Source organism: Homarus americanus, unplaced genomic scaffold (assembly GCF_018991925.1).
Source record: "Homarus americanus isolate GMGI-L3 unplaced genomic scaffold, GMGI_Hamer_2.0 scaffold39675, whole genome shotgun sequence".
NCBI classification, from domain to species: domain Eukaryota; kingdom Metazoa; phylum Arthropoda; class Malacostraca; order Decapoda; family Nephropidae; genus Homarus; species Homarus americanus.
In genome coordinates, this window is record NW_024736071.1 from 9,165,531 (window position 1) to 9,178,700 (window position 13,170).

The 13,170-nt window shown below is 41.1% G+C and overlaps 1 protein-coding gene across 1 annotated transcript; it reads left to right on the top strand.

The window, feature by feature from the left end:
• Positions 1–1,532: 1,532 nt before the first annotated feature.
• Positions 1,533–2,297, top strand: LOC121871698 (GATA zinc finger domain-containing protein 14-like). Its single transcript, XM_042374110.1, has one exon. It carries the CDS (start codon positions 1,533–1,535, stop codon positions 2,295–2,297), a length of 765 nt encoding a protein of 254 aa, XP_042230044.1.
• The last annotated feature ends 10,873 nt before the right edge of the window (positions 2,298–13,170 follow it).

The window sequence follows — 13,170 nt, forward strand, 5'->3', positions numbered from 1 at the left end:
ATATATATATATATATATATATATATATATATATATATATATATATATATATATACACACATTCATTCACATTAAACTACACGGCATTACAAAACATTGCGGCCGCTGGTGAACACAGGACATGTAATAATTTAATTAAGCCATCAGTGGCAAGTATTGCGTCACCCTGTATTGAGCGTAATGATGTTACCTGCCCCGAGAATAATGTGCCCTATACTGAGCGTAATGATATTAGCTGCCGGAGCATGTTGTGTCCTCTGCTGAGTGTGACTGTTACCTACCAAGAGCATAATGTAGTCTACCCTAAGTGAAAAATAATGTAACTTATCCTGAGCATAATTTGCCATATGCTGAGATAAATAATGTTACCTCCCACATAATACGTATACCCTATATTGAGCGTATTGACGTTACCTTCCTCCACAAGTTGTGCCCTACACTGAGCAAAATCATGAGTCCCGTACTAAGCGTAATTATGTTACCTGTCCCGTCCCCAATATGTCCACCTGTTAATGATTAGCATTAAAAGGCAATTTTTGTTGCAATAAATACAAACTGGTGACTCATTAAATGAGTAGCCAGTTTGTATTTATAAATTTTATCCATAACATTTTAAACTCCACATATTGATAATTACTATACAGAACATGCGAAATTATCCTTTCTGTTTTTTAGTCAAAATTAATATATACATGATAGAACCAGTAAGATTTTGTAGAGCAGTTAAATACTGTACACTATAATTTCTTGTGTATAGTACATTGTATATGAAACAAATCATTCAAAGTGAAGTGTTCATAATGCACAGCAATAACGAACTTCAAGTGATGCACAGCAATAACGAACTTCAAGTGATGCACAGCAGTAACGAACTTTCAGTGATGCACAGCAGTAACAAACTTCAAGTGATGCACAGCAGTAACGAACTTCAAGTGATGCACAGCAGTAACGAACTTTCAGTGATGCACAGCAGTAACGAACTTTCAGTGATGCACAGCAGTAACGAACTTTCAGTGATGCACAGCAGTAACGAACTTCAAGTGATGCACAGCAGTAACGAACTTTCAGTGATGCACAGCAGTAACAACTTCAAACACAGCAGTAACGAACTTTCAAGTGATGCACAGCAGTAACGAACTTAACGAACTTTCGGTGATGCACAGCAGTAACGAACTTTCAGTGATGCACAGCAGTAACGAACTTTCAGTGATGCACAGCAGTAACGAACTTCAAGTGATGCACAGCAGTAACGAACTTTCAGTGATGCACAGCAGTAAAGAACTTTCAGTGATGCACAGCAGTAACGAACTTCAAGTGATGCACAGCAGTAACGAACTTCAAGTGATGCACAGCAGTAACGAACTTTCAGTGATGCACAGCAGTAACGAACTTCAAGTGATGATGCACAGCAGTAACGAAGTGATGCAACTTCAAGTGATGCACACATTCGGTGATGCACAGCAGTAACGAACTTTCAGTAACGAACTTGATGCACAGCAGTAACGAACAGCAGCAGTAACGAACTTTCAGTGATGCACAGCAGTAACGAACTTCAAGTGATGCACAGCAGTAACGAACTTTTGGTAATGCACAGCAGTAACGAACTTTCGGTGATGCACAGCAGTAACGAACTTTCGGTGATGCACAGCAGTAACGAACTTTCGGTGATGCACAGCAGTAACGGACTTTCGGTGATGCACAGCAGTAACGAACTTTTGGTGATGCACAGCAGTAACGAACTTCAAGTGATGCACAACAGTAACGAACATTCGGTGATGCACAACAGTAACAAACATTCGGTGATGCACAGCAGTAACGAACTTCAAGTGATGCACAACAGTAACGAACATTCGGTGATGCACAGCAGTAACGAACTTTTGGTGATGCACAGCAGTAACGAACTTCAAGTGATGCACAACAGTAACGAACATTCGGTGATGCACAGCAGTAACGAACTTTCGGTGATGCACAGCAGTAACGAACTTCAAGTGATGCACAACAGTAACGAACATTCGATGATGCACAGCAGTAACGAACTTTCGGTGATGCACAGCAGTAACGAGCTTTCGGTGATGCACAACAATAACGAACATTCGGTGATGCACAGCAGTAACGAACTTCAAGTGATGCACAACAGTAACGAACTTTCGGTGATGCACAGCAGTAACGAATTTTCGGTGATGCACAACAATAACGTTCTTTCAGTGATGCACAGCAGTAACGAACTTCAAGTGATGCACAACAGTAGCGAACTTTCAGTGATACACAGCAGGCGCCATAGATCCACAGTAATTTAGCAATATGAAAACTTCCTCCACCACCCACTGTCTTGTCAGCTTTTTCAACTACATTACCACCATCTGGAAAAACGAAAGACGCCTGTGGCTGTCGCCTTCGTTGACTTCACCAAAGCATTTGACCTAGTCGACGGCAATTTAATCAACAAATCTGTCGACCTCGGGTTTCGGAGAAGTCTTACAGACTTCCTAAGTGACTGAAGCCGAGCCGTACACTTCCGAGGGGCTGTCTCCATCTTTCAGTCACTCTCCAGTGGCGTCCCTCAAGGCACCAAGTTGGGACCGCTCTGCTTCCTCATGCTTATCAGTGATGCCCTGAGAGAAACTCCACTCGTTGAAAATATGTTGACGACTCCACCAATGGGATCAATGTCAACAGCTCGGCCCCGACTACAGCGCCCTCCAGAATATATTGAACAATCTCCAAATTCGGGCCAGCAACAACCACGTCACCATCAGCCATACCAAGACCATGGTTATGCACATCAGTCTCTCCTATGACCTTGTCCCACCTCCCTCCATTACTTTGGGTCCCAACACACTCCAGGTTGTGGATTCCACTAAGCTCCTCGGCGTCACTATACTGTAGATAACAAACTAAACTGGTAAACACACGTAAATGCAATTGTCAAAACCTCCAGTTCTCGTCTCCACCTCCACCGTCGTCTCACGTCTCTCGGAGTTCCCGTGCTCTTCAGTGCTGACTCAGCGTTCATCCTTCCCAAGCTAACCTATTGCTTCCTCTGCCCGATCTTCCTCCCGAAATGCCACATAATGGAAACACCTAGAAAACGTGCAGAAGAGGGCGTGCAAGATTATTGTCTCCCCCTCCTCTCCACATATCAAGAAGCGCTCAACACACTGACCATCTCGGCTTTCTCTGATCATAACCATGACCTCAACTGCAAATCTGAGAAGAAGCTTACGCGCCATCCTAAACACCACAACCGCATTCAACCCATACGAGCTACTGATCGCTGTAAGAACAGCCCAATCCCAACCACTGTAAAAATTATCAAAAACTCGTAGTTAATCAGTGTTTTCACTCCCAGCCAATCTTACTTTTTCACCGTTACTATGTTGAAATTCCTAGTTGAATGATTCCCCCCTCCTTGTTATTATACTGTATATCATATTTGTATCACTTATGTTACGAGTATAATTATTATTTGTCAATCAAGTGACCATTCCCCAATTATGTAACTGTATTTTCAGCCAAATTTTTCAATAAACTGTTAATTATTATTATTATTATTATTATTATTATTATTATTATTATTATTATTATTATTATTATTATTATTATTATTATTATTATTACACACACACACACACTCGAGAGGCCGATACGGAATCGACAGAGCTTTCCACAGATGTTGCACGTGTGGGAAACTACATCTTGTGCGGAAGGGGCAGCAGCAGCAGCGTCTTTCCAGCGCTGGCGATTGTCTGCCTCGGTATACAGTCAGGCTAACTCGAAAGTATTGACACCTTTTCGTGTGGTGCTCCTCTAAGCATTACGGTGTGGAGTGATCATCTCCCAAGTGAGGGGGTCGATTTGGTACATTTTGAAGTTTGTCTTAACACTATCCTTATACCTTTTCCGTTTCCGCCAGCATTACGTTTACCATTCGTTAGGTGACTATATCGTAGCTGCTTTGGCAATCTACTGTCGTCCATGCGGTTAACATGGCCAGTCCAACGTAGTTGTTTATGGTTAATGGTAGTCTCGATGCTCCTACAGTTGGTGTCAGCGAGAATACTGGCATTTGTTCTCTTGTCTTCCCAGCGAACTCGAAGAATGGAGCATAGGCTACGTTGGTGAAAGTTTTCAAGTGACTTGAGGTGCCTCCTGTATGTGACCCATGGCTCGCTGCCATACAGCCGGGTGGGGAGGACCACTGCTCGATACACGTGAAGCTCCCTACAACTGATGACACAGGTATGGAAATGGGTAACATTAGAGAGAATAGTACAGTTGAGCTGGATGGACGGTGGAGGTGTAGTTGAACCAGGGGCATGCTGAAGGAGAATCCGAGTCTTATGTGCATTCACCTCAAGGCGTAGGTGTTAAGGTTCCCCTCTAGGTCACGTTCAGTGTGAGCGACGAGGGTGAGGTCGTCTGCATACTGAAGTTCAGTGATGGAAATGGCCGACACCTTTGTTCCTGCCTGTAGTCCTCTTATATTGAAAAGTCCTTTCATCCAGTACTGGATGTCCATCCCGCCAGCTAAATTGGCACTTGCACGATTAAGGAAGGCAGCCAAGAAAATGGAAAAGAGAGTTGTGCCAGTACACACCCTTGTTTTACCCCCGTTTGGATGGGGAAGAACTCGGACCGGGTACCTTTGTGTAGGACACTGCCGCTCATGCCATCGTGGAGCTGCCTCACAATGGCAATGGATTTTGGTGGGCAGCCAAAACGACTGAGGGTCCGCCAGAGGGTTTCCCTGTTGACCGAGTCGAAGGCCTTAGTAAGGTCAATGAAGGTCATAAACAAGTCACGTCGCTGTTCTCTGTATTTCCCTGTATCTGGAGGCAGCAAAGATCATGTCAGTGGTGCCACGTGATGGTCTAAAGCCACATTGAGATTCTGGGAGGAGGTTTTCCGCCTCAACAAGAAGTCTGTTTAGGAGGACTCAGGCGATGGCGGTGTCTTTTAGATCTTGGGGATTTTCTCCTTCTCCTATATATTCTCCAGGAGAGAGTGGAGGTGGGTGGTAAGCAGAGGTCCTCCTGCTTTATACACCTTGGCTGGGATTCCATTAGGCCCTGTGGCTTTATTATTTTCCATCTGCTTGATGGCAGGAGCTACTTCATTCAGTGATGGAGGATACTTGAAGTGGGTCAGCTCTGGCTGCTGAGGGAGCTGCTGGGTGGTCAGGACATCCACATCGGTGTTCCAGTTGAGCAGGGAATGGTAGTGGTCTTTTCAGCTCTGATGGATGCTTTCTTCATCTTTAATTAAGGAGTTACCGTCGGATGAGCGGAAGGGGGCCAAGCCATGAGTAGCTGGGCCATATATAGTTTTAGTGAAATTGAAAAATTTACACATCTTGTGTTGATCTGCAATTTTTTTAATTTCACACGCTATATTTTTCCATCATTCGTCCATTAGTTTGCGAAGTTCGCGCTGAGCCGCCGCTTTCTTTTCGTGGAAAGTATCAGCTTTGGTCCGAGAATGACGGTTGTGCTGCCAGTCAGTTTGAGAAGCACGTTTACTATTGACAATTACTTTAATATCTGGGTCATTTTTGTCAAACCAATCCCGGTGTTCTCTTTTGATCTGGCCGAGAGTCTCGTTGTAGGTCTTTGTGATGACAGCTTTGATGGGACCCCATTCGGCAATGGGATTTTGGTTGTTTGTTGTCGGGTTGTTTATCAGCCCATCGTTGAGCTTCTCTCTGAAAGCAAGTGCTATCGCTGGATTCTCCAGTTACTTGGCATTAAAGTCTCTTCTAGAAAGATGTTGCTTTCGCCATTTTGGGGCGACGTGAAGGAAGAGTTTGGCTCTGACGAGCCAATGATCTGTGTCACAGTGGTCTGAGCCACGTAAGGCACGGGTGATGAGGGCATCTTGGCGATCTCTTTCTCTGACACTGATGTAGTCAATGTGATGCCAATGTTTGGATCATGACGTGAGTAATTCGGTGGGACACAGAGCGTCATGAGGCTCTCGTTGATCCCAACACGCATTTCAGTTAGCCTCTGTAGGATGGATTGGCGAATGGCAAAGCCAACTCGGAAAATGCAGTTCATCTCCACTGTAGGCTCACCCTTCCAGAAGAAGGTATAGCCAAACCCGCCTTATGTGAGTCTACCCTCGTCTGGGAGCCAGGACTCATTAATGGTTGCTATGTCGATGTTATACCTAGCCAGCTCTTTTGCCACAAAGGCGGTTCTTCTTTCGTGATGCTCATTTGTGCCAGTATCCAAAAAGGTCCTGACATTCCATGTAGTGACCATAAGAGGTTGTATAATTTGATTTTACTTTGATCTGTGGTTATGATTATGTTTTCGACCGCATTTGGATGACCGGACTTGGTGCGGTTACTCGGTCAGAACAGTTTTTTAGGCAGGCTATGTCTTGGGCACCTTTTTTAGCTCCCTCCCCATGTGAGGTGAACAGAGTGGCTTCTGGACCGGATTGCACTGTTGCCTAGATCCCAGTACATAAACGACCACCTTATCTGTGCCGCCCATGTGCAGAGGTGTGATTAGCGACTCCCGGCAGTCATCTCTGCCTGTCCCCGTCGCCACTCATCTGTCGCCTTAGGGCTTTTGAGGGTATAGGGGTTTTGATGATGATGAGAAGTATGATGAGCTGGATGAACGTAGCGCGTGAGTTGATTTATGTGGTGATGCAGGACCGCAGGCTGCAACCAAACATCATGGCTCCCTTTTCCTGAGTCAGTGGTGCAGGAGGCTGCAACGACTGGGGTGAGGAAGAGTTGCAATAGACTGTCGATAGCCTAGTTTGTTGGGTTTCGCCTTAGTAGCCTGTCCATCTTGCATTGCCTTCATCCACCGGTGTAGTCATTGGGTTCCCATGTTAGTCACCTCTTCCGCCTATACCGCCGTTGGTGTCTTATTGGAGCTCTGTAAGCATGTCTGCCTGATGCTGGGCTCCACCACAAATTTTTCATTCGGAGTTTACTTCCATAGCCTTATACCGACCAAGGATAATCCGTAAATTAGCGGGGCATTGGTTGGTAGGCGCCAGGACGTGTCCACTTGCCAGTAGGCGTATGCGCCGTCCCTCTGGGGCCCACTGCTGCTCCGAGATCCCCTGCTGGTCTAGCCTGGGCCCATCGTGTGTTGCCACGAGGAGGCACAGCAGGAAACATGATGGTGAAGAAGCTGTGTACTGGCAGTGGAAGACTTACGCACGGTTGCTTACCCTGTTCACCACGATGGCTAGCGAGCGGCGGTAGCTGAGAGTAAAAGGAAGCAAGCAATTTCTGCACCTTAACACTAACATAATGCTGCCACGCTAGACGCATTACACCACCCTATGTGACACACACACACACACACACACACACACACACACACACACACACACACACACACACACACACACACACACACACACCCACACACACACACACACACACACACACACACAAATACACATACACACAAATACACACACATATAAACAAACACATACATACACTCACACACTCAGATACACACACACACACACACACACACACACACACACACACACACACACACACACACACACTGGGCCCACAAAAATGTTCCCTCTACCACGTAATTATATTCAGGAAGCCATATGAACGACAAGCATTTTTCTTTCTATAATTTCAAGTACTTTTTTTTTCCATCTGGCCAAGTAGATCATTAAAACGTTTGATGAGCTTACCTAACTTACCAATAATGGTTAAATATACAAGGAGCGTCGCACAAGGGATCACATGTGTACGATAATTACTTGCTGGAACATATAATATTGGTGCGTTAGTGTTGCATTTGTTGTCCTTAACTGATGATAATAGAACATAATTATATTGACGATATAAACTTTTCTGCTTAAAACATAATTATAAACATGGTTGATCAAATTAAATCAAAACTATATGATAAGACAATACGTTAATACATTGTATCTAAATTATTAAGGAGATAATTTGACAAAGGAATTTATGTAGAGTTGGGGATCGTAACCTGAGCAACGAGAAGAGCTGCTGTCATCAGTTATACTCTACGAGACACACGACACGCATCAAACTGCCTTCATCTTTTAACGATATACAGGTATAACCCATTTGTAATTACGCTTAATTGCTTTCCGTTCCGTGAAAAATGAAGACGATGAAATAAAAAAAATAAAGACTCCGGTTGTTGCAGTGTTTAGCGTTCATATTATGGAAGTCGACATTCCACTGTTCACGACACCGCTAAATTGATGAGAGAGAGAGAGAGAGAGAGAGAGAGAGTCCGGGATAATTTGCTATCTATAATTTCTGAGTATTTTTATCTTTAGCTGGAGTTTCTACCTACGACTGCCGGGCGAGCCACTCAACCACCCTAATCTGTCTGTCTGCGTTTACGACATGTGTACAACGAAGACCTCCTCCTCCTCCTTTTCCTTTCCCCTCCTCTTCATGCCCCTCCTCCTCCTCCATCCCCCTCCTCCCTTTTCCTCCTTATCCACAGTTTACACAATACACGACTTGATTTCTATACATGATTCGTAATTGGCTACGTCCCCTTCCACCCCCCCCCACCCCACCCCCCCCTCCCTAAGTCGTCAGGAGTGGAGGGTAGGTGATGGGTGTATGAGTGTGGTTTAGCCCCTTTGCTCTCGTATCCTAAACTTTTTACACCAACCAACCTTTACTATAAAACCCTCTTCCGTCCTCTTTGTCAAGGTCTCTGTATCCCTTGATCCACTCAACACAAAGTGAGAGAAAAGTGAAGATAATGGAGATAGAGATAGACGGAATTGACAATAGTAGTTCAATAGTTCAAAGGACAAGTTAAATTTAGTCCAACGTAGGTACAGTAAGTAGTATTTTAAATTTAGAAGAGTTGTTCTGTGGGTCAGTGCCTCTCTCTCTCTCACTGATCATATACACTAGGAATCATTTTAATATTGACCAAAGAAATAAATAAAATGTGCCATTCCACCGCCATTTCCTCGAACAGACAAACCTACAAACACACCAAAAAGACATCCAGACAGACAAGCAGAAAGACATATAAATTCAGAGAGAAAATCATATAAACAGATAGACAAAGAAATGTTTAGACAGAGAAACCTTACAGCCGGGAAAGTAATTAATGCTTATTATAATTATGAAATAACCTTTTAGCCTCGTGACCACACCAGAGATTCATCACTTAACTCTACCATATTTACCAACAATTTTTTCCCAAAGCTATTTTTAAGATGTCGAGAACAGGTGATTAATAGAAAATTTATGTATGCCATCAAATGCCCTATTGTTTAAGCAAGACTGAGTTGTTGATTATGACTATTGTTTATTTCGGATTTTGGTGTTGTTATACTGTATGTAATGCCATTAGACAGTCTTCCCATCAAGCTCTTCCTTCAAGTCACTTCCAGAATTTTATCCACCCGTAGCTGTTATAATGTAAGAGAGAGTACCTAAGAAAGGCAGGTTTAATAATAATAATAATAATAATAATAATAATAATAATAATAATAATAATAATAATAATATTTAATAATAATAATAATAATAATTATAATAATAATAATAATAATATTTAATAATAATAATAATAATAATAATAATAATAATAATAATAATAATAATAATAATAATAATAACCTTGTTGTCTATGTACACTGTATACCTGCACTATCAATATGCATGGTGAACTTACATGAACTTTTAAGACGACTCTCTCTCTCTCTCTCTCTCTCTCTCTCTCTCTCTCTCTCTCTCTCTCTCTCTCTCCAGTGACACTTTTCAGGGGTTTTCTGGGGCGCGTGTTCTGGTAGCCTGCAAGGTCTCAACAAAGAGCATCAGAAAATAATATTTGACGAAATGTTTTGATTGTTTATACTAATGAGATTACTCTCCGTTAAAAAAAAACATATACCGGTAAGCATTTATTTATTTGTCAAACATGGGAACTATTTATTTTTATACAGTATTTTTTAGAGAAAATTAGACATAGGAAAATTTGCGAAATTTTGGAATTTGATTCAGAACATTTCAAACTTTATATGAAAAGATACTCATTTATAATCCTGGGGAAAATTAGTGTTTTTAAAAAAGTGTTACCAATTATGCGAATTTGATTACCGTCTATTGGAATAACTTTCAAGGATTCTTTTCTGTTAATCAGTGTTTTCAGCGTCTTTGAAAACCATTCTGGGAATTTTTTTTTTATAATATAACATTAAGAGAAGCACAAGTTCAAGTTAAGGGACGGCGGGTCATTGTCTCCCTGTAAACAAATAAAGAAGGTGTATCAAAATATTCTTGGCATTCATTCACTTTGTCATTCATTCACTTATTTATTCACGCACTCAAACACTTAACTTATTCACCCAATCATTCATTCACTCAATAAAAGACTCACTTAATTCCTCACCCATCATTCACTCACACATCCACCATTCACTCACTTACTCATCACTCACACATCCATCATTCACTCACACACTCATCACTCACACACTCACACATCCATCATTCACTCACTCACACACACCCATCGTTCACTCATTCACACACCCATCATTCACTCACACACCCATCATTCACTCGCATACTCATCATTCACTCACACACCCATCATTCACTCACTCACTTACTCGCCATTCACTCACTCACACACCCATCATTTACCCTCCCACCCATCATTCACTCACACAATCATCATTCACTCACACCCATTATTCACTCACATACCCATCATTCACTCACTCACACACCCATCATTCACTCACTTACTCGCCATTCACTCACTCACACTCCCATCATTCATTCACTCACGCACCCATCATTCACTCATACACCCACCATTCACTCACTCACACACCCATCATTCATTCACTAACACACCTATCATTCACTCACACCCATCATTCACTCACACACCCATCATTCACTTACACACCCATCATTCACTCACACACCCATCATTCACTCACACACCCATCATTCACTCACACACCCATCATTCACTCACACACCCATCATTCACTCACACACCCATCATTCACTCACACCCCCATCATTCACTCACACTCCCATCATTCACTCACACACCCATCATTCACTCACCCACCTGAACCTAACTTAACCTTAGGTTAGGTTAGGTTTGGTTAGGTTACGGGAATAACATGTATAAACAGGTCTCGTTTCACACATTGTTGATTTAACCAATAAACAACAACGCATATTAACATTTGTCCTTTTAATGCTTTCCCTAAGTCCACTTACACATTTTATATAATCCTGTGTATTGTATAGAACCCGAGGTACAGTAAAGTATAAAAGATCGGATTAAAAGAAGCTTATTTCATACTTTGCTTGAAAGTTTCTAGGCATTGTATAGAATGCCTAGGCATTTCATACGATGCTTGATTTTATTATTATTATTATTATTATTATTATTGTTATTATTATTATTATTATTATTATTATTATTATTATTATTATTATTATTATTATTATTATTATTATTATTATTATTATTATTACAGTAATAATAATAATAATTAATAATAATAGTACACTGATTATTTACCACTATAACTTAATTGAAAAGTCGTACGTGTACATACATATACAGTACAAATGACAAACACTTTGTGTAATGGGCATATGTCCTAAGTTTTGTTCAAGGTTAGGTTAGGTTAGTTTAAGTAATACCGCTAACAGATCTTCTAATGACGATTTCATAATATGTAATTATTAGAAGTATTGTTGAATTTAAAGAATAAAATAATTGGCAGTCGGTGGATACTTTCTTAGGCTATTAATAATGTAATATAGTATTTCCTTTTATACATATTACCCTTATCCAATTACCCACTGTTATACATATTACCTTTATCCAATCACCCACTGTTATGCATACTACCTTTATCCAATCACCCACTGTTATACATACTACCTTTATCCAATCACCCACTGTTATACATACTACCTTTATCCAATCAGCCACTGTTATACATACTACCTTTATCCAATCAACCACTGTTATACATACTACCTTTATCCAATCACCCACTGTTATACATACTACCTTTATCCAATCACCCACTGTTATGCATACTACCTTTATCCAATCAACCACTGTTATACATACTACCTTTATCCAATCACCCACTGTTATACATACTACCTTTATCCAATCAGCCACTGTTATACATACTACCTTTATCCAATCAGCCACTGTTATACATACTACCTTTATCCAATCACCCACTGTTATACATACTACCTTTATCCAATCAACCACTGTTATACATACTACCTTTATCCAATCACCCACTGTTATACATACTACCTTTATCCAATCAGCCACTGTTATACATACTACCTTTATCCAATCAGCCACTGTTATACATACTACCTTTATCCAATCAGCCACTGTTATACATACTACCTTTATCCAATCAGCCACTGTTATACATACTACCTTTATCCAATCAACCACTGTTATACATACTACCTTTATCCAATCAGCCACTGTTATACATACTACCTTTATCCAATCAGCCACTGTTATACACACTGCACTTATCCAGTCATCTAGTGATACCTTCATTCTCTACAACATTCCTCACTCTCCACCTCCTCCAACACTCCCCGACTCGCACTCAATTGTAACGCTAAAAACTTGCAATTCTCGACGCGGTCTTATTACAGGCGCGTTTATCTCAGCAGCTGCCGGAGATAGAGAAAATATGAGCAGCAATTTGGCCGTCCCTCGGAGCGAAATTCGTGCTCATCAAACTCTCTAACTTACACCCTGGTTCTCTTACACACACACACACACACACACACACACACACACACATATGTTGAGATGAGCTTTCTGAATGCCAAGATTCGTGCCAGCCATTTATAAATAATAGATGAAATTGACTAGAAAAGTGTTCATGTTGACAAGTAAATGTCATTGTTGACTGTTGATGTCTTACAATATGTTGATAATTTACAAATTGATATTGATTGTCTGTGAGGTCTGAATTCTAACTGTAATATTTAGTACTTTAATAAGTTAATGTCAGTTGTTATTCATAAATATTTTTGATTTGTGTATAACATGAGTCATGTTCAGGATAAAAAATATTCACGTGTTTATTTAACATATCTATAAATAAACATATTGTATAGTTCACTGACAGCGA

Coding starts and splice junctions, on each gene's coding strand:
- LOC121871698 (XM_042374110.1), top strand. CDS start 1,533: ATGCACAGCAGTAACGAACTTCAAGTGATGCACAGCAGTAACGAACTT.